At 41.3% G+C, this 21041-nt stretch overlaps 2 protein-coding genes across 2 annotated transcripts in view; both read left to right on the top strand.

Annotated features, from left to right (window-relative positions):
• CACNA1C (calcium voltage-gated channel subunit alpha1 C) overlaps positions 1 to 21041 on the top strand; it is a 650688-nt gene that overhangs the window by 608342 nt on the left and 21305 nt on the right. Inside the window, 4 exon segments of the mRNA XM_027592946.2 lie at positions 230 to 326; positions 2141 to 2243; positions 17883 to 17984; positions 20803 to 20930. Coding sequence (XP_027448747.2) covers positions 230 to 326; positions 2141 to 2243; positions 17883 to 17984; positions 20803 to 20930 — 430 coding nt within the window.
• Positions 5139 to 5811, top strand: LOC113921760 (39S ribosomal protein L20, mitochondrial-like). Its single transcript, XM_035729215.1, is given in 2 exon segments — positions 5139 to 5187; positions 5190 to 5811. Coding segments are annotated over 2 exon segments (441 nt in total). The 3' UTR covers positions 5582 to 5811.

The raw sequence follows: 21041 nt of genomic DNA on the forward strand, positions 1-21041 counted from the left end.
TCTCGCTGTCTCTGTCTATCAAATAAATAAATAAAACTTTAAAAAAAAATAAAATAAAATCTAAACATGTATATATTGGTTTTGGAGTTTTACCATGCAATTCTGCAACTTTGCACTGAGTTTGACCAATAGGGCGACAGCTATGGAGAGCCTGGTACATGAGTCCTGGGCTGCAGGCTGAGACCATGGCCCTCTGACTGATCTTTCCCTCCTCCCCTTCCTCTTTTAGGGGTCGTATCAAACACCTGGATGTGGTGACCCTGCTCCGACGGATTCAGCCCCCACTGGGTTTTGGGAAGTTGTGCCCTCACCGTGTGGCTTGCAAAGTAAGAGACCTGGGTTCATAGGGGAAAAAGAAAATATGGGAGGGAAGAAGCCTATTTGTCTTGTGACCTTGGTCAGGCCATTTTATGTGCTAAAGAAATGAGCCTGAGCCAGATTATATTTTAAGGTTCCTTCCAACAATAAGTCCTCAGACTCCATAAAGGAAAACTGAAGTGAATGCCTCATGATCCAACAAGCCACATGCCCAGTCCCATCAGGCTGTACCACCTAGGCATCCTGGAAGACTTACAGCCAAGGACGGATGGATTAGGGATTCCCTTCCTGGGATCAGAAGGTTATTACAGGGTCCATGCATCAGCTTCAGGGACCTGTAAAGCCCTAAAATTATGTACAAAATCACTGAAATACAAATTGTACCAGGGAAAGGATCCATCATGTTCATCAAATTTCTAAGTGAGTCTAAGACCCTATAAAAGTTAAAGACAAGATAGGCTCTTTAGACCCAACTCCTGCTCATGTAGCCCTCACATGATCCTGAGAGTGAGCACCCCTTAAATTGTGTGCCCAGGCACCTCCCTTACCTCACTGTAATCCCAACCAGATAACCCCACAGTAGCTGAAGAGTATTGTTTCTACTCTATCCCCTCTTCATTTTATTCCCATTTCCACCATTCTGTACTCCCTGTTGGAATAGCAATGAGCCAAAAGGGGTTGGGGAAAGTGAGGTAAGAGAGCTGTATAGAAGAAGCACAAATAGAAAAATTCAACTCCAGATAATCCACTCATGGGAAATGGAGAATTGAATTGTGCTCTGTTTTACTCAGTGTTTTCTCACTTAAATCTCCACTTTGTTCCCCCCCAAAAAAAAGATTTTAGAAGATTTCCAAGGTTACAGAAGATATGAGGTGAAAAAAGCACAAATTAAATGTAAAGTCAAAGCACAATGGACAAAAGAGCAGGGACAAGTGTGGCCTGCATGAGGTGATATAGAGCATCCATCATGGCTCCAGATGGGCCTGGACAGGCTACCAATTGGGTGTTCAGCTTCCCAGTGACTGCTCCACAATTCACACTGTCCATGAGAGTCAAGAAGATCCAGTCACTCAGGAAAATTATAACTCTGCTTGGCACTATGATTAATAAGAGGACACCATGTGATCTAACAAATAACTTCTTTGACCACATATTGAGAGCAAATGCCAGAATGACTTTCATGGTGATCTTTCTCATAATTACTCTGGCGTGTGCTGAAGGCCCCACACCAGGGCACAATGCAATGGCAGCAATTTGGGGTGATGAGAAAGGAGGGAAAAGGGCAATTCAATCTTACCCAGTCAACAAGCTTTTGACCCAGCTTGATGCAGAGGTATGTTTTTCAATATACAGAAAAGAAGATACACTGCACCTCCTTCATGCAAACCTACCATTACTGTCTCTCTTATCAGGGCTTTGGATGAATGCTGGCTGGCAGGTGGGCTCCTGGCAAGTGCCTGACATGCAGCTGCCCTTTGTTGCCAGTAGAGAGCACACCCATATGCCTGAGTAGACATTTGAGCTGAGGAGGGCGTTGGGTGGGCTTAACATCCTTTTGTGAAAGCAAGGGTCTAAGAAGGACAAACTCCATTCCTCCCTCACTCTGTGTGGAAGGGTGAGAGTACTTATGGCAGAGCTGAAATTCTCCCCAGAAGAGGTTTTGAATACATTTTAGTGACCCATGCCTCAAACAATACCTGCTCCTGACATATGCACACAAGTTTGAGGGCTCCCTCCCAAAATTCTCCTGCCATGGTGGTTCTGTAGGTCCTTTGAGAACTGTTTGCTATAATCACCAGCTTTGCCTCCTCTTCCCCTCCAGCGCCTGGTCTCCATGAACATGCCTCTGAACAGTGATGGGACAGTCATGTTCAATGCCACCCTATTTGCCCTGGTCCGGACAGCCCTGCGAATTAAAACAGAAGGTAAGGGTCATCTGAGGGCTACTGAGAGAGCCACTCAGAAGATCTAGCAGACTACCCAAACAGCTTGCAAAATGCTTCCAGGATCTTCCCATTCTACGTAGTATCAGGGCAGTGGTTCAGTGATAACCTTCACATCCAGGGATGTTGAAGAGGCCTGGCCCACTCTTGTTTCCTTTGCTCCTTCAATGGCCTTTTGGTCTCTAGCTTATTTACTTTGAATTTTAGCCTCCCATTAACTTCTAAAAATTATTCTGGGTGATACCTTGAAGTCATAGCTTATAGTTCAAAAAGCAGAAGGTGATTAGTCTTACCTAAAGCAGGGCTAAGCCCCATCTAAATGGAATTTTACTAACTGTGTGGATCTCTCAAATGCTTAACTTTCTTTTTTAAATTAGAACTGTCAGAAAGGGGTCATATTGGCAAATGGTGACTATGGTCAAAGTCATCACATACAATTGTACAGGCTGTGCCTGGATCAAGGTGCTCAGCCAGCCAACAGGTATGGGCTAAGATCTCACCTGTGCTCTTCTGGTTGGGCCTTGCTCCCTCAGGGCTGTGTTCACCTGAAGAGATGCCTTCTGGTTTGCACAAAGTTACCCTATGGGCTAGCAGCAGCCTTGGCTGAGATAACCTGCTGTCCTTATAACTGATAAGTATTTCTGAGCCATTCTGTTGAAAAAGCTATATAGAATATACCTAAGAAGGTGTGATTGCTCTCCAAGAGCTTCTAGCTTATTATAGTGTTTTACAGAGTGTGGTCAAAAGACCACCTGCCTCAGATTCAGCTGTTGAAATTTGTTTAAAATGTGATAAGTCATTTATTCTCTCTACTTCAGCTCCTTCATTTGTAAAATAAGAAAGATAATGATGTGTGGAAATTCAGTTCAGTGAATAATCCAGCAGAGAAGTGCCTTTTCTCAGTTACATCCTTCCACAAAATAATAGAAACATCTAAAATGAAGGAAAATAAGAACCAGGCCAGCAAGACACATGTTAAAATAATGAGCTAATCTTTACAAAATTAAAAATAGTTCAAGTTATGCTGCTGAACTAAAGAGAAACAAGGCTAAGGGAGGCGGTCCAAGATGCTGGCATAGGAAAGCCCTGAACTCACCTCCTCCCAAGGACACACCAAATCTAAACCCACATATGGAGCTATTCATCTGGAAAAACTGAGTGCTGATTGAACAACTTCTATACAACAAAGGTTAGAGGGACCACATAGAGAATGGCAGGAAAGATGAAGACATGGCAACCATGGGAAACCCTCCCCCCCAAACCAATGTGACAACCTGCAGTGAGGAAAGATAGCACCGGGGGCCCTATACCCAAACTCACCCACCCTGGGACACAGGAAAAACAGTGGCTTAAAGGGCAACAAGACTATAAGTGAAGGAAATCCATTTATGTCCACTAAATGGCAGGGAAAGGAACTACTGGAACTCTCTCCAGGTTGGAGTTACCAACAACACCATTGTTTACATTCCCCTCCACCTTGCTAGTGCAGATGGGAGCAGGGACCAGATGCTCTATTTGACCTGCTAGGGTTACTCCAGTGAGCCCTAGGCCCTTAGCCCACACCAGCTCTCCCCAAGGTAACCCCCCACCCATGCCTGCCCTAGTTCCAACCACCCTACCAAGTTGACCTCCAGTCTCAGTGTACCCCAGGATACCCCCAGCCAGTGCTTGCTCCAGCTCTAGCCATTCCATCAGGGTGGTCCAGGCATAGTGTGCCCCAGGATTCCCCCAGGCCATGTTGGCTTCAGCTCCGCCCAGCCAGCCAAAGCTTCCAGGCACACGCAATGTACACAGGGGACATTCCTACACAAGGCCACTCTTTAAGACTGAGAGTGGTGGCAATTCCACCTAATTTGTAGAGACTGACACTGAAAGTCAAACAAAATGAGGAGACAGAAGAATATGTTCTAAATGAACACATAAAACCCCAGGAGGAAAAACCCTGATGAAATGGAGATACGTAACTTACCAAAGTAAAGTAATGGTCATAAAGATGCTCACCAAACTCAGGAGAAGAATGGAGGAACACAGTAAGAACTTCAACAAGGAGTTAGAAAATATAAGAAAGTACCACAGAGGAGTCACAGAGCTGAAGAATATGCTAATTGAATTGAAAAATACACGAGGAATCAACAGCAGATTCGATGATACAGAAGAATGGATCAGCAATCTGGAAGACAGAACAGCAAAAAGAAAAAAGAATTTTTAAAAATGAGAATAGTTTTAACTTCCCTAATCTGGGGAAGGAAATAGGCATTCAAGTCCAGGAGGCAGAGAACCCCCCTCAAAATCAATAAAAATAGGTCAACACCTCAACGTATAATAGTGAAGCTTGCAAATTTCAGAGATAAAGAGAAAATCCTGGAAGCAGCTCGGGACAAAACGTTCTCAACCTACGAGGGTAGAAACAAAGCTAGCAGCAGACCTCTCCACAGAGACCTGGCAGGCCGGAACAGACTGGCATGATATATTCATTGTGCTAAGTGGGAAAATATGCAGCCAAGAATAGCTGCCATTCAGAATAGAAGGAGAGATAAAGAGTGTCCAGGACAAACAAAAGCTAAAGGAATTTGTGAACACCAAACCAGCCCTGCAAGAAATGTTAAAGGGGATCCTTTGAATGAAGAGAGAGCCCAAAAGTAACAAAGACCAGAAAGGAACAGAGACAATCTACAGAAACAATGACTTTATAGGTAATACTTCAGATGGCACTAACTTCAGATCTTTCAATAATTACTCTGAATGTAAATGGACTAAATGTTCCAATCAAAAGACATAGGGTATCAGACTAAGTAAAAAAAAAAAAAAAAAAAAAAGACCCAGGCGGTGCGTCGCGGCGCGTGCGTGGCTGAGCGGAGAAGCAGGCTCGCGGGCACCATGGTCTTCCTCTCCGCGCAGCTCTGGCTGCGGAGCCGCCTCACTGACCGCCGGTCCAGGAGGTGCTGCAGCACGTGCGGCACTTCCGGGGAAGGAAGAATCGGTGCTACAAGCTGGCGGTGAGAGCTGTGACCACAGCGCTTGTGAAATGCACAAAAGCGCGAAGACTGAAGAAGAGGAACATGAGGACACTCTGGATTAATCGAATTACAACTGCCTCCCAGGAACACGGCCTGAAGTACCCAGCATTCATGGTAAATTTAATTAAGTGCCAGGTGGAGCTCAACAGGAAAGTACTTGCGGATCTAGCCATCTATGAACCAAAGACTTTTAAATCTTTGGCTGCTTTGGCCAAAAGGAGGCGACAGGAAGGATTTGCTGCTGCCCTGGGGGATGGGAAAGAGCCCCAAGGCATATTTTCCAGCGTGGTGCAGGATCACTGAGGGGGATTCCAACACTGCCTGCCCTTTGCATGTGAGTATCTTAGGAAAAGGTTTTTTTTTCCCCCCCGATGATCACAGTAGTAAAAATAGGGTCTAAGAATTATTTGTCAACACTGTGTGTTCAACAATTATTAATTTGCATTTTAGTAACAGGTTTAAGGGGCCCCTTTTTCCCTCACTGGGACAGATCTAGAAATCTTACAGACTGTACAAATAAAGCTCATGTGGTGTTCAGCGGGAAAAAAAAAAGACCCATGGATATGCTGTCTACAAGAGACTCATTCTAGACCCAAAGACACCTCCAGATTGAAAGTAAGAGAGTAGAAGACCATTTATCATGCAACAGACATCAAAAGAAAGCTGGAGTAGCAATCCTTATATCAGACAAACTAGATTTTTTTTTGTTATTATGTTATGTTAATCACCATACATTACATCATTAGTTTTTGATGTAATGTTCCATGATTCATTGTTTGTGTATAACACCCAGTGCTCCATGCAGAACGTGCCCTCCTTAATACCCATCACCAGGCTAACCCATCCCCCCACCCCCCTCCCCTCTAGAACCCTCAGTTTGTTTCTAGAGTCCATAGTCTCTCATGGTTCATCTCCCCCTCCGATTTCCCCCCTCTTCATTCTTCCCCTCCTGCTATCTTCTTTTTTTTTTTTTTAACATATAATGTATTATTTGTTTCAGAGGTACAGGTCTGTGATTCAACAGTCTTACACAATTCACAGCACTCACCATAGCACATACCCTCCCCAATGTCTATCACCCAGCCACCCCATCCCTCCCACCCCCCACCACTCCAGCAACCCTCAGTTTGTTTCCTGAGATTAAGAATTCCTCATACCAAACTAGATTTTAAACCAATACTTTAATAAGAGATGAAGAAGGACGCTCTATCATAACAAAAGGGTCTATCCAGGAAGAAGATCTAACAATTGTAAATATTTATGCCTTTAACTTGGGAGCAGCCAATTATATAAACCAATTAATAACAAAATTAAAGAAATACATTGATAATAATACAATAATAGTAGGGTACTTTAACACCTCACTCACAGCAATGGACAGATCATCTAAGAAGAAGATCAACAAAGAAACAAGGGTTTTGAATGACACACTGGACCAGATGGACTTCACAGATAAATACAGAGCATTCCATCCTGAAGCAACAGAAAACACATTCTTCTCGAGTGCACATGGAACATTCTCCAGAAGAGATCACATACTGGTTCACAAATCAGGTCTCAACTGGTACAAAAAGATTGAGACTATACCATGCATATTTTCAGACCACAATACTTTAAAACTTGAACTCAATCACAAGAAAAAAAATAGAAGGAACACAAATACATGGAGGCTAAAGAGCATCCTAATAAAGAATGAATGGGTCAACCAGAAAATTAAAGAAGAATTCTTAAAAATACATGGCAGCGAATGAGAGTTTAGGACCTTTAGGATGCAGCAAAGGTGGTCCTAAGACGGAAGTATATAGCAATTCAGGCCTTTCTTGAGAAGCAAGAAAAGTCTCAAATACACAAACTAACCTTACATCTAAAGGAGCTGGAAAAAGAACAGCAAATAAAGCCTACAGCCAGCAGGAAAAGAAAAATAATAAAGATTAGAGCAGAAATCAATGATATAGAAATTAAAAAAAACAGTAGAACAGATCAATGAAACTAGAAGCTGATTCTTTAAAGTTAATAAGATCGATAAACCCTCAGCCAGAGTTATCAAAAAAGAAAAAAGGACCCAAATAAATAAAATCATGAATAAAAGAGGAGAGATCACAACCAACACTGAAGAAATACAAACAATTATAAGAGAATATTATGAGCAATTATATGCCAACAAATTAGGCAATCTGGGGACGCCTGGGTGGCTCAGTCAGTTAAGTGGCTGCCTTCGGCTCAGGTCATGATCCCGGGGTCCTGGGATCGAGCACCGCATCAGGCTCCTTGCTCAACAGGGAGCCTGCTTCTCCCTCTCCCTCTGCCTGCTGCTCCCTCTGCTTGTGCTCTCTCTGTCAAATAAATAAAATCTAAAAAAAAATTAGGCAATCTGGAAGAAATGGATGCATTCTTAGAAACATATAAATTACCAAAACTGAAACAGGAAGAAATAGAAAACCTGAACAGGCCCATAACCAGCAAAGAAATTGAATCTGTAATCCAGGGCCAGATGGCCTCCCAGCGGAATTCTAACAAACATTTAAAGATGAATTAATACCTATTCTTCTGAAGCTGGTTCAAAAAAAAAAAATAGAAATGGAAAGAAAACTCATTCTATGAGGCCAACATTACCTTGATCCCAAAACCAGGCAAAGATCCCACCAAAAGGCAGAATTACAGACCAATATCCCTGATGAACATGAATGCAAAATTTCTCACCAAGATACTAGCTAATAGGATCCAACAGTACATCAAAAGGATTAATCACCACGACCAAGAGAGATTTATTCCTGGGCTGCATGGGTGGTTCAACATTCACAAACCAATCAGTGTGATACACCACATTAATAAAAGAAAGAACAAGAACCATGTGATCCTCTTGATGCAGAAAAAAGCATTTGACAAAACACAGCATCCTTTCTTGATAAAAAAAAAAAAAAACTCTCTGCAGTTTAGGGATAGAGAGAACATACCTCAATAACATAAAAGCCATATACAAAAAACCCACAGCAAATATCATCCTCAATGGGAAAAAACTTAGAGCTTTCCTCCTAAGATCAGGAACACGACAGGGATATCCACTCTCACCACTGCTGTTCAACATGGTACTGGAAGTCCTAGCCTCAACAATCAGACAACAAAAAGAAATAAAAAGCATCCAATCAGCAAAAGAAGTCAAACTTTCACTCTTCACAGATGACATGACACTCTATGTAAAAAACCCAAAGACTCTACCCAAAAATTGCTAGAACTGATACAGGAATTCAGCAAAGTGGGAGGATATAAAATCAATGCACAGAATTCAGTTGCGTTTCCACACACTAACAATGAAACAGAATAAAGAGAAATCAAGGAATTGATCCCATTTACAATTGCACCAAAAACCATAAGATGCCTAGGAATAAACCTAACCAAAGAGATAAAGGATCTGTACTCTGAAGCCTATACATCACTTATGAAAGAAATTGAGGAATACACAAACAAATGAAAAAAAATCCCATGCTCATGGGTTAGAAGAATAAATATTGTTAAAATGTCTATGCTACCCAAAGCAATCTACACATTCAATACAATCCCTATCAAAATACCATCAGCATTTTTCATAGAGCTGGAACAAACAATCCAAAAATGTGTATGGAACCAGAAAAGACCCTGAATAGCCAAAGGAATGTTGAAAAAGAAAACCAAAGCTGGAGACATCACAATTCCAGACTTCAAGCTGTATTACAAAGCTGTAATCATCAAGATAGTATGGTACTGGCACAAAAACAGACACACAGATCCATGGAACAGAAGAGAGAAACCAGAAGTGGACCCTCAACTCTATTGACAAAGCAGGAAGGAATATCCAGTGGAAAAAAGACAATCTCTTCAACAAATAGTGTTGGGAAAATTGAACAACCACATGCAAAAGAATGAAACTGGATCACTTTCTTACACCATACACAAAAATAAACTCAAAATGAATGAAGATCTAAATGTGAGACAGGAATCCATCAAAACCTAGAGGAGAACACAGGCAGCAACCTCTTTAACCTTGGCTGCAGCAACTTCTTGCTACACACATCTCCAAAGGCAAGAGAAAAAAAAGCAAAAATGAGCTATTGGGACTTCATCAAGACAAAAAGCTTTTGCACAGCAAAGGAAACAGTCAACAAAACTAAAAGGCAGCCTACAGAATGGGAGAAGATATTTGCAAATGAGATGTCAGATAAAGGGCTAATATCCAAAATCTATAAAGAACTTATCAAATTCTACACCCAAAAAATTAAAAATCCAGTCAAGAAATGGGCAGAAGACATGAAGAGGCATTTCTCCAAAGAAGACATACAAATGGCCAACAGACACATGAAAAAATGCTCAACATCACTCATCATCAGAGAAATAAAAATCAAAACCACAATGAGATACCACCTCACATCAGTCAGAATGGCTAAAATGAACAACTCAGGAAATGACAGATGTTGGCAAGGATGTAGAGAAAGGGGACCCCTCTTACACTGTTGGTGGGAATGCAAACTGGTGCAGCCACTCTGGAAAACAGTATGGAGGTTCCTCAAAAAGTTAAAATACAACTACCCTATGACCAAGCAATTGCACTACTAGGTATTTATCCAAAGGATACAAACAGTGATTCAAAGGGGCACCTGCACCCCAATGTTTATAGCAGCAATGTCCACAATAGCCAAACTATGGAAAGAGCCCAGAAGCCCATCAAGAGATAAATAGATAAAGATGTGGTATATATACACAATGGAATATTACTCAGCCATCAAAAAGAATGAAATCTTGCCATTTGCAACTATGTGGATGGAACTAGAGGGTATTATGCTAAGCAAAATAAGTCAGCCAGAGAAAGACAAATACCATATGATTTCACTCATATGTGGAATTTAAGGGAAAGGAAGGAACATAGGGGAAAGGAAGGAAAAATAAGATAAAAACAGAGAAGGAGACAAACCATAAGAGACTCTTAACTATAGGAAACAAACTGAGGGTTGCTGGAGGGGAGGAGGTTGGAGGAATGGATAACTGGGTGATGGGCATTAAGGAAGGCACTTGAAGTAATCAGCACTGGATGTTGTATGCAACTGATGAATCACTAAATTCTACCTCTGAAACTAATAATACAGTATATGTTAATAAAAAAAAAGAATAGTTTTAAGGACTTCTAGAACAACATCAGGTGTACAAACATTCACATTACAGGGGTTCCGGAAGGAGTGGGGAAGCTTATTTGAAGTTATTTGAACTTATTTGAAGAAATAACGGCCGAAAATTTCCCTAACCTAGGGGAAAAAACAGACATCCAGGTCCAGGAAGCACAAAAAGCCCTAAACAAGATGAACCCAAAAAGACCCACACCAAGGAATTTTATAATTAAATTGTCAAAAGTTAAAGACAAGGGGAGAATTTTTAAAGCAGCAAGAGAAAAACAACTTGTTATGTACAGAGGAACCCCCATAAGACTCTCAGCATATTTTTCAAGATAAATTTTTCATAGCAGAAGTTAAGTGCAATAATATATTCAGTGCTGAAAGAAAAAACTGCCAATCAAGAATACTCCACCTGGCAAGGTTATCATTCAGAATTGAAGGAGAGATAGTTTCCTAGACAAGCAAAAATTAAAGGAATTCATCACCACTAAACCAACCTTACCAGAAATGTTAAAGAGCATTCTTTAAGCAAAAAATAAGAACCTATAACTGGAAATAAGAAAATATACTCACTGGTAAAGGAAAATATATAGGAAGAGTGTTAAATCGGCCACTAAAAAAAATAGTGTGAAGATTAAAAGACAAAAATAGTAATTTAATTGTAACTACAGTAAGTAGTTAAGGAATACACAAATTAAAAATGTCAGGGGTGCCTGGGTGGTTCAGTTGGTTAAGTGTCTGACTTTGATTTTGGCTCAGGTTATTATCTCAGGGTCATGACATCAAGTCCCACATCGGGATCCACACTCAGCAAGGAATCTGCTTGAGATTCTCTCTCTCCCTCTCCCTTCTCTCACTCACTCACTCTTTCTCTCTCAAATAAATAAATAAATAAATCTTTTAAAAAAAATTATAAGATATCAAATAGGATGTTTGAAACATAAAATGTTGGGGGAAGGGAGTAAAAATGTAGTGCTTTTAGAATGTGTTCAAGCCAAAATGACTATTAGCTTAAAATAGACTGCTATATATATAGGTCAATATATATGAACCTCATGGTAACCACAAACCAAAACTTATAATAGATAAAAAATAAAGAGAAAGGGACTCAAACAAAACTAAAGAAAACCATCAAACACAAATGAAGACACCAAAAGAAGAAAAATGAAACAGAGAGAATTGCAATAACAACCAGAAAACAAGGGACAATAAGTACATACCTATTAATAATTACATTAAATATAAATGGACTAAATGCTCCAATCAAAAGACATAGAGTGGGGATGCCTGGGTGGCTCAATCTTTAAGCATCTGCCTTCAGCTCAGGTCATGATCTCAGGGTCATGGGATCGAGTCCCACATTGGGCTCCCTGCTCAGCAGGAAGCCTGCTTCTCCCTCTCCCACTCCCCCTGCTTGTGTTCCTGCTCTATCTCTGTCTAATAAATAAATAAAATCTTTAAAAAAAAAAAAGACATAGGGTGGCTGAATAGATTTTTTAAAAAGAACCATTTATATACTGCCTATAAGAGACTCATTTCAGATCTAAAGCCACACAGAGACTGAAAGTGAAGAGATGGGAAAATGATGTCCCATGGAAATGGAAACAAAAAGGAAGCTGGTGAAGTAATACTAACATCAGACAAAATAGAATTTAAAACAAAGACTATAACAAAAGACAAAGAAGAGCATTACATAATGATAAAGTGTTCAGTCCAAGAAGAGGATATAACATTTGTCAATATTTAGGCACCCAACATAGGAACATTTAAAAATATAAAGAAAATATTAATAGGCATAAAGGGAGAAATTGACAGTAAAACAATAATAGTAGGGAACTTTAATATTCCCCTTAACCAATGGATAAATCATCCAGAGAGTCAATAAGGAAATACTGGCCTTAAATGACACATAAGGCCAGAAGGACTTAATAGATATATATGGAACATTTCATCCAAAACAGCAGAATACACATTCTATTCAAGTGCATACGGAATGTTTTCCAGGATAGTTAGGCCACAAAACAAGTCTTAATAAATTCAAGAAGATTGATATCATATCAAGCATCTTTTCCAAACACAATCTGGTGAAACTGGAAATTAATTACAAGAAGAAAACTGGAAAAAAGACAAACACGTGGAGAATGAACAATACGTTACTAAACAACCAGTGGGTCAGCAAAGAAATCAAGAGGAAATTTTTAAAAATACTTTGAGGGGCGCCTGGGTGGCTCAGTCATTAAGGGTCTGTCTTCGGCTCAGGTCATGATCCCAGGGTCCTGGGATCAAGCCCCGCATCAGGCTCCCTGCTCTGCGGGGAACCTGCGTCTCCCTCTCCCACTCCCCCTGCTTGTGTTTCTGCTCTCGCTATGTCTCTCTGTCAAATAAATAAATACAAATCTTTAAAAAAAAAATACCTTGAGACAAATGAAATTGGAGACACAACTTTCCAAAATCTGTGGGATACAACAAAAGTTCTAAGAAGAAAGTTCATAATGATACAGGCCTACCTCAAGAAACAAGAAAAATCCCAAATAAACCATCTGACTTTATACCCAAAGGAACTAGAAAAAGAGGAACAAAGCCCAACATTAGTAGAGGGAAGGAAATAATAAAGACCAGAGTGGAAATAAATGAAATAGAGATTGTGAAAAAAAAGAAAAGATAATAAAAGTAAGAGTTGGTTCTTTTTTTTTAGATTTTATTTATTTATTTGTCAGAAAGAGAGCACAAGCAGGGGGATCGGCAGGCAGAGGGAGAAGCAGGCTCCCCGCTGATCAGGGAGCCTGATGCAGGACTCGATCCCGGGATCCTGGGATCATGACCTGAGCCAAAGGCAGTCGCTTAACTGACTGAGCCACCCAGGCATCCCAAGAGCTGGTTCTTTGAAAAGATCAATAAAATCAATAGCCAAACTCAAGAGAAAAAGAGAGAGGACTCAAATAAATAAAATCAGAAATGAAGGAAAAGTTACAACTGACACCACAGAAATACAAAGGTTAAGAGATTACTACAATTATACACCAACAAATTGGAAAAACTTAGAAGAAATGGATAAATTCCTAGAAATACATAATCTTCCAAGACTGAATCACACACACAAAAACAAAAAATCTGAATAGACCAATTACAAGGAATAAAATTGAAACAGTAATTTTTAAACTCCCAAAAACAAAAGTCCAGGACCAGATGGCTTCATGGGTCAATTCTACCAAATATTTAAAGAAGAGTTAGTACCTATTCTCAAATTATTCCAAAAGATTGAAGAGGAAGGAAGTCTTCCAAACTTACTTTACGAGGCCAGCATTACCCTGATACCAAAACCAGACAAAGATACCACAAGAAAGAAAATTACGGGCCAATATATCTGATAATATAGATGTAAAAATCCTAACAAAATATTAGCAAACAAAATTCAACAATATATTAAAAGCATCATACACCACAATCAAGTGAGATTTATTCCAGAGATGCAAATATGGTTCCAAATTAATCAATGTGATACCTCACATTAACAAAAAAAAGGATAAAAATCATATGATCATCTTAATAGGTGCAGAAAAAGGATTTGACAAAATTCAACATTCATTTAAGATAAGAAAAAAAACTCTCATCAAAGTAGGTATAGAAGGAATGTATCTCAACATAATAAAGGCATATATGACGAGCCCCAGCTAACATCATACTCAACAGTGAAAAGCTTTCAGCTTTTCCTGTAAGATCAGGAATAAGACGAGTTATGTCTACTCTCACCATTTTAATTCAACATAGTATTTGAAGTCCTAGCCACAGCAATTAGGCAAGAAAAAGAAATAAAAGGCATACAAATTGGACAGGAAAAAGTAAAATTGTAACTATTTGCAGATGACATGATACTATATAGAGAAAACCCTAAAGACTCCACCAGAATCTGTTAGAATTAATAAATGAATTCAGCATAGTCACCGGATGCAAAATTAACATACAGAGATCAGTGTTTCTATACACCAATAACTATCAGAAAAAGAAAGTAAGAAAACAATTTCAGGGGTGCCTGGGTGGCTCAGTCGGTTAAGCATCTGCCCTTGGCTCAGGTATGATCTCAGGGTCCTGGGATCAAGCCCTGAATCAGGCTCCCTGCTCGGCAGGGAGTCTGCTTCTCCCTCTCCCTCTGTGCTCTCCCTCCCTCTCAAATAAATAAATAAATAAATAAATAAATAAATAAATAAATAAATAAATAACACAATTTCATTTATAGTTGCATCAAAAATAATGAAATACTTATGAATAATTTTAACCAAGGATGTGAAAGACCTGTACTGTGAATACTGTTTAAGACATTGTTAAAAGAGGGGCACCTGGGTGGCTCAGTCGGTTGAGCATCTGCCTTCAGCTCAGGTCATCATCTCAGCATCCTGGGATCAAGCCCCATTCGGGCTCTCTGCTCAGCAAGAAGTCTGCTTCTCCCTCTCCCTCTGCCTCTCCCCCTGCTTGTGTGCTCTCTATCTCTCAAATAAATAAATAAAATCTTTACTAAAAAAAAAGACATTGATGAAAGAAATTGAAGACATGAATAAATGGAAAGATATTTTGTGCTAATAGATTGGAAGAATTAATATTATTAAAATGTCCATACTACCCATTCTACAGATTCAGTGTAATCCCTATCAAAATACCAATGGCACTTTTAACAGAATTAGAACAAAGTATCTCAAAATGTGTATGGAACCACAAAAAAAATCCAAATGGCCAGAACAATCTTAAAAAAGAAGAACAAAGCTGGACGTATCATGCTCCATGATTTCAAACTATACTACAAAGCTGTATTAATCAAAACAGTATGGTACTGGTATGAACACAGACACATAGATCAATGGAATAGAATAGAGAGTCCAGGAAAAAAACCCACACACATATGGTCAATTAACCTATGACAAAAGAGGCAAGAATATACAATGAGGAAGTCTCTTCAATAAATGGTGTTGGGTACATTGGACAACTACCTGCAAAAGAATAAAACCAGACCACTATCTTATACCATATACGAAAACACATAAAAATTAAATGGACTGAAGACGAATGTAAGACCTGAAACCATAAAACTCCTAGGAGAAAACATAGGCAATAAGTTCTTTGACATCAGTCTTAGCAATATTTTTAGACCAGTCTCCTCAGGCAAGGACAAAAAACTAAAATAAACAAGTGAGATTATATCAAACTAAAGTTTCCCACAGTGAAGGAAGCCAACATAATGAAAAGGCAACCTGCTGAACGGGAGAAGTGTCGGTGGGGTTTGTTCCTCCCGGAGGCTTAAGGGAAAAACTGTTCCATGCCTCTCTGGAGGGGGCAGGCTGTGCTTGGCGTTCCTTGGCCATAGCAGTATCACTCCAGTCTCCGTCTCCATCCTCACATGGCCTTCTTCCCTGTGTGTCTCTGCTTCTTCTCCAGTAGTATTGGATGTAGGGCCCACTCTAATAAAGTATAACTTCATCTTAACTAATAACATCTGCAAAGACCCTATTTCCAATGAAGGCTACATGCTAAGGATGTATGAGGACATGAATTTGGTGGGGACACTATTCAAGCCACTACAGAAGATAAGCATATTTGAGCATTATTTTAATTAGGACTGTCATTGAATATGTCGGAAACCACTAACTACCTTAACCAGAAAGGGAATTTAACCATGCAGGATTGCCTCCATAACTGGAATGCCCAGGATCGTCCTCCAGCTCCAGGTATTGTTTGGATCCGAAAGGGGACTCAGGAGTCCGTCACTCTCCCTCCATTGCCACCTCTGCTTACCCCTGTTGGAGCCTCTCTGGTGTGGCCACAGGGCAGATTTCACCTCAGACAGTCTAACAGCAGAGCTCTCAACCATACTGCTTCCCCTGTGTCACAGCAGTAAACACCCCTGTATTGGTTTCCTATGGCTGTGGAACCAATTACCACAAATTCTTCGGTTTGAACAACACCTAGTTGTTAGCCCACAGTTCTGTAGGTCAGGGGACAGCCATAGAATACCTGAGTTCTCTGTTAAGTGTCTTACAAAGCCAAAATCAGGACACTGATCAGGATGTGTCCTCTTCCAGAGGCTCCCAGCTCATTTGGGTTTTTGGAGGAATGCACGTCTTGCCATTGTACGGCTGGCTCTCAGCTGGGGACCACTGAGCCCCAGGGGCTGCGTCTCTCCATTCAATTCACAGCTTTCTCCCAGGCCACAGCAGTCCTCTCGCATTCCTCTGCTCCCAACTGGGGACAGCGCCCTACTTTTATCTTTTGACCTCCTTCATGTAGTACTTTTTTATTTGTTTTGTTTCTATTTTGTATTGAGGTATAATTGACATATAACACTATATTAGTTTCAGATGTACAACATAATGATCCATATTTGTATATATTAAGAAATGATCACCAGAGTAAATCTGATTAATGTCCATCACCATATAGAGTTACAATTTTTTGTGTGATGAGAACTTTTAAGACTTACTCTCTTAGCAACTATCAAACGTGCAGTATGGTTTTATCAGCCATAGTCACCACGCTGTACATTGCATCTCATGATTTATTTATTTTCTAACTGTAGGTTTGCACCTGAGAACTCGCTACTTTTGAAGAGTTCATATGATTAGGTCAGGTCCACCTAGATAATCTCCCTATCCTAAGGAGATAGGAGCCACATGATCTAATCTAATCATGGGGGTAAAATCCATCACAGTCCAGGGACCCTGGACCCACCAGGGACCAGGCAAGGTGTGTATATATCAGTGGTGGTGGGACATAGCTCAGGGGGTCTTACACTACTGCCCACCACACCCTGTCTTACAGCTGCTATACCACCAGTGTCCCAGAGGCTGCATGGGATCGGCAGCAAATTAAGCCTGTTTTACCAGTGGAGAAAGTAGACCCAGAGAATCTCCAAAACAGAACCCAATGTGTTTTGAGTCCAGCTTCTACACTGAGGTTTTGCCACCTCTTCCCCACAGGACATGCAGCAAAGAGCTTTGACACCGAGGTCCCCCTGCATATGGATGCTTTGTGTGGGGAAAACCTCGATCACCCATAGAGCCCCGTGAGAAGTGTTGTGCACCAGAGCAGCTTCTCCTGCTCTCTGGCAGATGGCAGATGAGCTCACTTGGGCCAGGCTGTCTGGTCCGCTCCAAGGGCCACTCACGAGGAAGCAGCGTGTGGGGACGAAGGATCGCCACTGGCTGGCCTGAGCAGCAGGCAGGGAGGAAGGGAGAAGGAATGGCACTGGACAAGGAACAGAGGGAGGGAGAGGTAGGACCATGGAGAGCAATACAAAGAAAAAGAAGATGGAGGTGACATTCAGTCGAATGGAGAGAAAGAAAGTGAAGCTGATGGACCAGGGCTTTCTGTGGGGCAGCGGCTTCCCACTCTGCTCAGGGGGACCCACCCCATGGGTCCCTCTGGGGTGGGCCCCCAAGGGGCTGATGATCGTTTTCAGCCTTGCATCTCCCTCCCCTCAGGAAACCTAGAACAAGCCAACGAGGAGCTGCGGGCCATAATCAAGAAGATCTGGAAGCGGACCAGCATGAAGCTGCTGGACCAAGTGGTGCCCCCAGCGGGTGGTGAGTGCTCCCGCGATCTCCACACCCTTGGCTCTTGCCTGGTTCCTGAGTCCACAAGGCTCGTGGGAAGACTGCTTCTCCCCGCTCCCTGGCCCTTCCTGTGAGGCTCCAAGGCCCTATTGGTTGGAAGGGACAAGGGCGCCATGCCTTCACAAACTCAGATACAGAATGTCAGGTTGGAAATCTGGTCTAATCATACATTTCATAGACTAGGCAAGGCCCCTTGATGCTCAGAGGTTTGGCAGAACTTCCAAAGAAACTCTGCAAAGTATAGGTTTCCCCATAAACTACTAGGCTGGTTGCTCTGGAAATAAAAGGGACCTGGAAAAAGAATCCCCTGAGATCCGCTCTTGGTTGAAATTCTTTTTGTTTTATATAGGGAAGTGTTTCTCTACTCTCTCAAACCCAGTGCCCCTTTTCATAACGAATAGTTTATAATGCCCCTATTACTATCCTGAATGAAAATTATAACCTTCCTACAGAAATAATTTCCAAAATATTAATATAACACCTTTACTTGGGGCACCTGAGTGGCTCAGTCGGTTAAGTGACTGCCTTCAGCTCAGGTCATGACCCTGAGGTCCTGGGATCGAGCCCCGCATCAGGTTCCCAGCTCAACAAGGAGCCTGCTTTCTCCCTCTTCCTCTGCTCACCCTCCTGTTCGTGCTCTCTCTCTCTCTCTCTCTCTCTCAAGTAAATAAATAAAATCTTTAAAAACATATATATATAACACCTTAATATAAAATACATTAAAGTCAAATGTTATTCAATATATACACGCTTGGGCACTATGGGTTATGGCACTATGCCAGAAGCTACAGTTAACTGATAAAATACTTGCATGCATCCACCTATGATGAGTAAGTTTGTGTTTAAAGGAACTAAGACAATATTGACTATTGTTGACATTTTGTATTTGTCATTTGAAGTAAGGGATAACTAAGTATATTAAATAATATAATATACACACATGTATATATATGTACATGCACATACATAGAACAAATGCAGACTGATATAAGCGGGTCAGATACAGCAGGTGACTCAGATACCACAAGGAACATTGCCATCAGGGATACAATTTTCCAAAATGTAAAGCCCTCTTGGTCAAGTGGAAACAAAGCAAAGTCCATCAATTTACCTAGCAGTTATATTCCTGGGAAATTCTGGATATATTAAAACCAGGCAAAAAAATTATTTTCTGTTCATATGTAAAATGAAGTTAGGTTCTTAGCTCAGGTAAGGACATCAGGCAGAGTGTAAATCTATTATTTGTTGTGCAAAACATGCCTGTGTTTTAAGGGACACATCTGGAACCACCTAATGCCTGTAGCACACTGTGACAACCAAAAAAATCCCACACATTCCCAAAACACTCCTTAATGTTGACACCGGCCCTGTTGAGAACCACTTCCCAAAGGGAATCAGGACTGGAGCTCAGTGAAAAGTCACCTAGATGGGCCAAGCACCACGTGACATTTTGCATACCTTATTTAATCCTTATAACATTGCTGTGACGTTTGCTCAAGAAACTGAAGTTCTCAGAAGCTATGTAGCTGACCCAATGCTCTAGTGTGAGTACCTGGCAGATTGAGAATTCAAACCCAGGCCTGGAGGAAACCAGAATTCCAAGCTCTCTCTGCCCTGCAGCTCTTCCTCACTGACTACCCTAGACAGGGGACTCGGGTTTTCTCTCCCACATGGGAATGAGGTGTTTGCCATGTGGAAGGTCACTACTGCTGTGGATGTGGATATTCTTAAGAGACAACTAAGAGTAGGAGAACCATCTCAGGTTGACTATGTCTAACCTACCAACTGTCTCCTGGGCCCATTTCCTTGAGAAGCAGAAGATGGAGCCAAGAGGCTACTCACAGGGCATGCAATGTTCTCCTTGGAGACTCTTTGGCTTCTCCACCACCTGGTTCGCTCCCAACACAGAGGCTGACTATGTCATGTGTAACTTGGGGGTCTAGCCCAGCAGGGACCCAGCCAAGCCACATGGTAAGAAAAGCCAATCTGTCTGGTTTGAAAGCAAAACCCAAACTTAGAGAAGAAAAGTGCTCCTTCCACCAGACTCCATCTTTAACCAGAATTGTTTGCACTTAGGGGACCAGTCAATTTATGATGGTCACCTCAAGTTTTGGAATCAAATAAAAAATTAGTTAGCAATGTCAGTTAATTTTTTTTTACTTTTTTAAAAGTTGCTTTTACGCTTTTTTGTTGGTTTTAAAGCAAGGTGGGAAATAATTTTGATAATAGGCTACTTCTGTTAAAAAAAAAGGGGGGGTGCTAAGAATATGTTTGCTTATTTGCAGAAAGCATTTGCAGAAAGACTCTCTGGAAAAATACTCAAGAAACTAATTTTAGAGGGACGCCTGGGTGACTCAGCCATTAAGCGTCTGCCTTCAGCTCAGGTCACGATCCCAGGGTCCTGGGATCCTAGCCCCGCATCGGGCTCTCTGCTCAGCGGGAAGGCTGCTTCTCCCTCTCCCACTCCCGCTGCCTGTGTTCCTGCTCTCGCTAACTCTCTCTCTCTCTCTCTGTCAAATAAATAAATAAAATCTTTTTAAAAAAAAGAAACTAATTTTAGAAAGGTTATCTATTGAAAGGTGGTAACTCGGCGGATGGGGGGGTAGGAGAGAGACTTTTCACTGTACACCTTGTAATATATTTTTGCCTTTCTGAACCATGTGAATGGACTACCTCTTAAAAAAAAAAAGTTTAAAAAACTTCAGAAAGCTTGGATGCTGAAAAAAAGTGAATGAAGCCCAACTGAATTCCCCCCTTTACCTCCCTTCTGTCCTCTCTTCTGTCTCAGATGACGAGGTCACGGTTGGCAAGTTTTATGCTACTTTCCTGATCCAGGAGTACTTCCGGAAATTCAAGAAGCGCAAAGAGCAGGGCCTGGTGGGCAAACCCTCCCAGAGGAACGCCCTATCCTTGCAGGTAAGAGGCAAGGAGGGGGTCCACACCCTAAGGAAGGGCCTGATCACCTTCTTCTGACCTCTGGCCAAGGGTCAGAGGCCAGGTCCCTCCAGAACTTTCAGGGAGCTCCAA

This window comes from Zalophus californianus, chromosome 9, assembly GCF_009762305.2.
Source record: "Zalophus californianus isolate mZalCal1 chromosome 9, mZalCal1.pri.v2, whole genome shotgun sequence".
Taxonomy (NCBI): Eukaryota; Metazoa; Chordata; class Mammalia; order Carnivora; family Otariidae; genus Zalophus; species Zalophus californianus.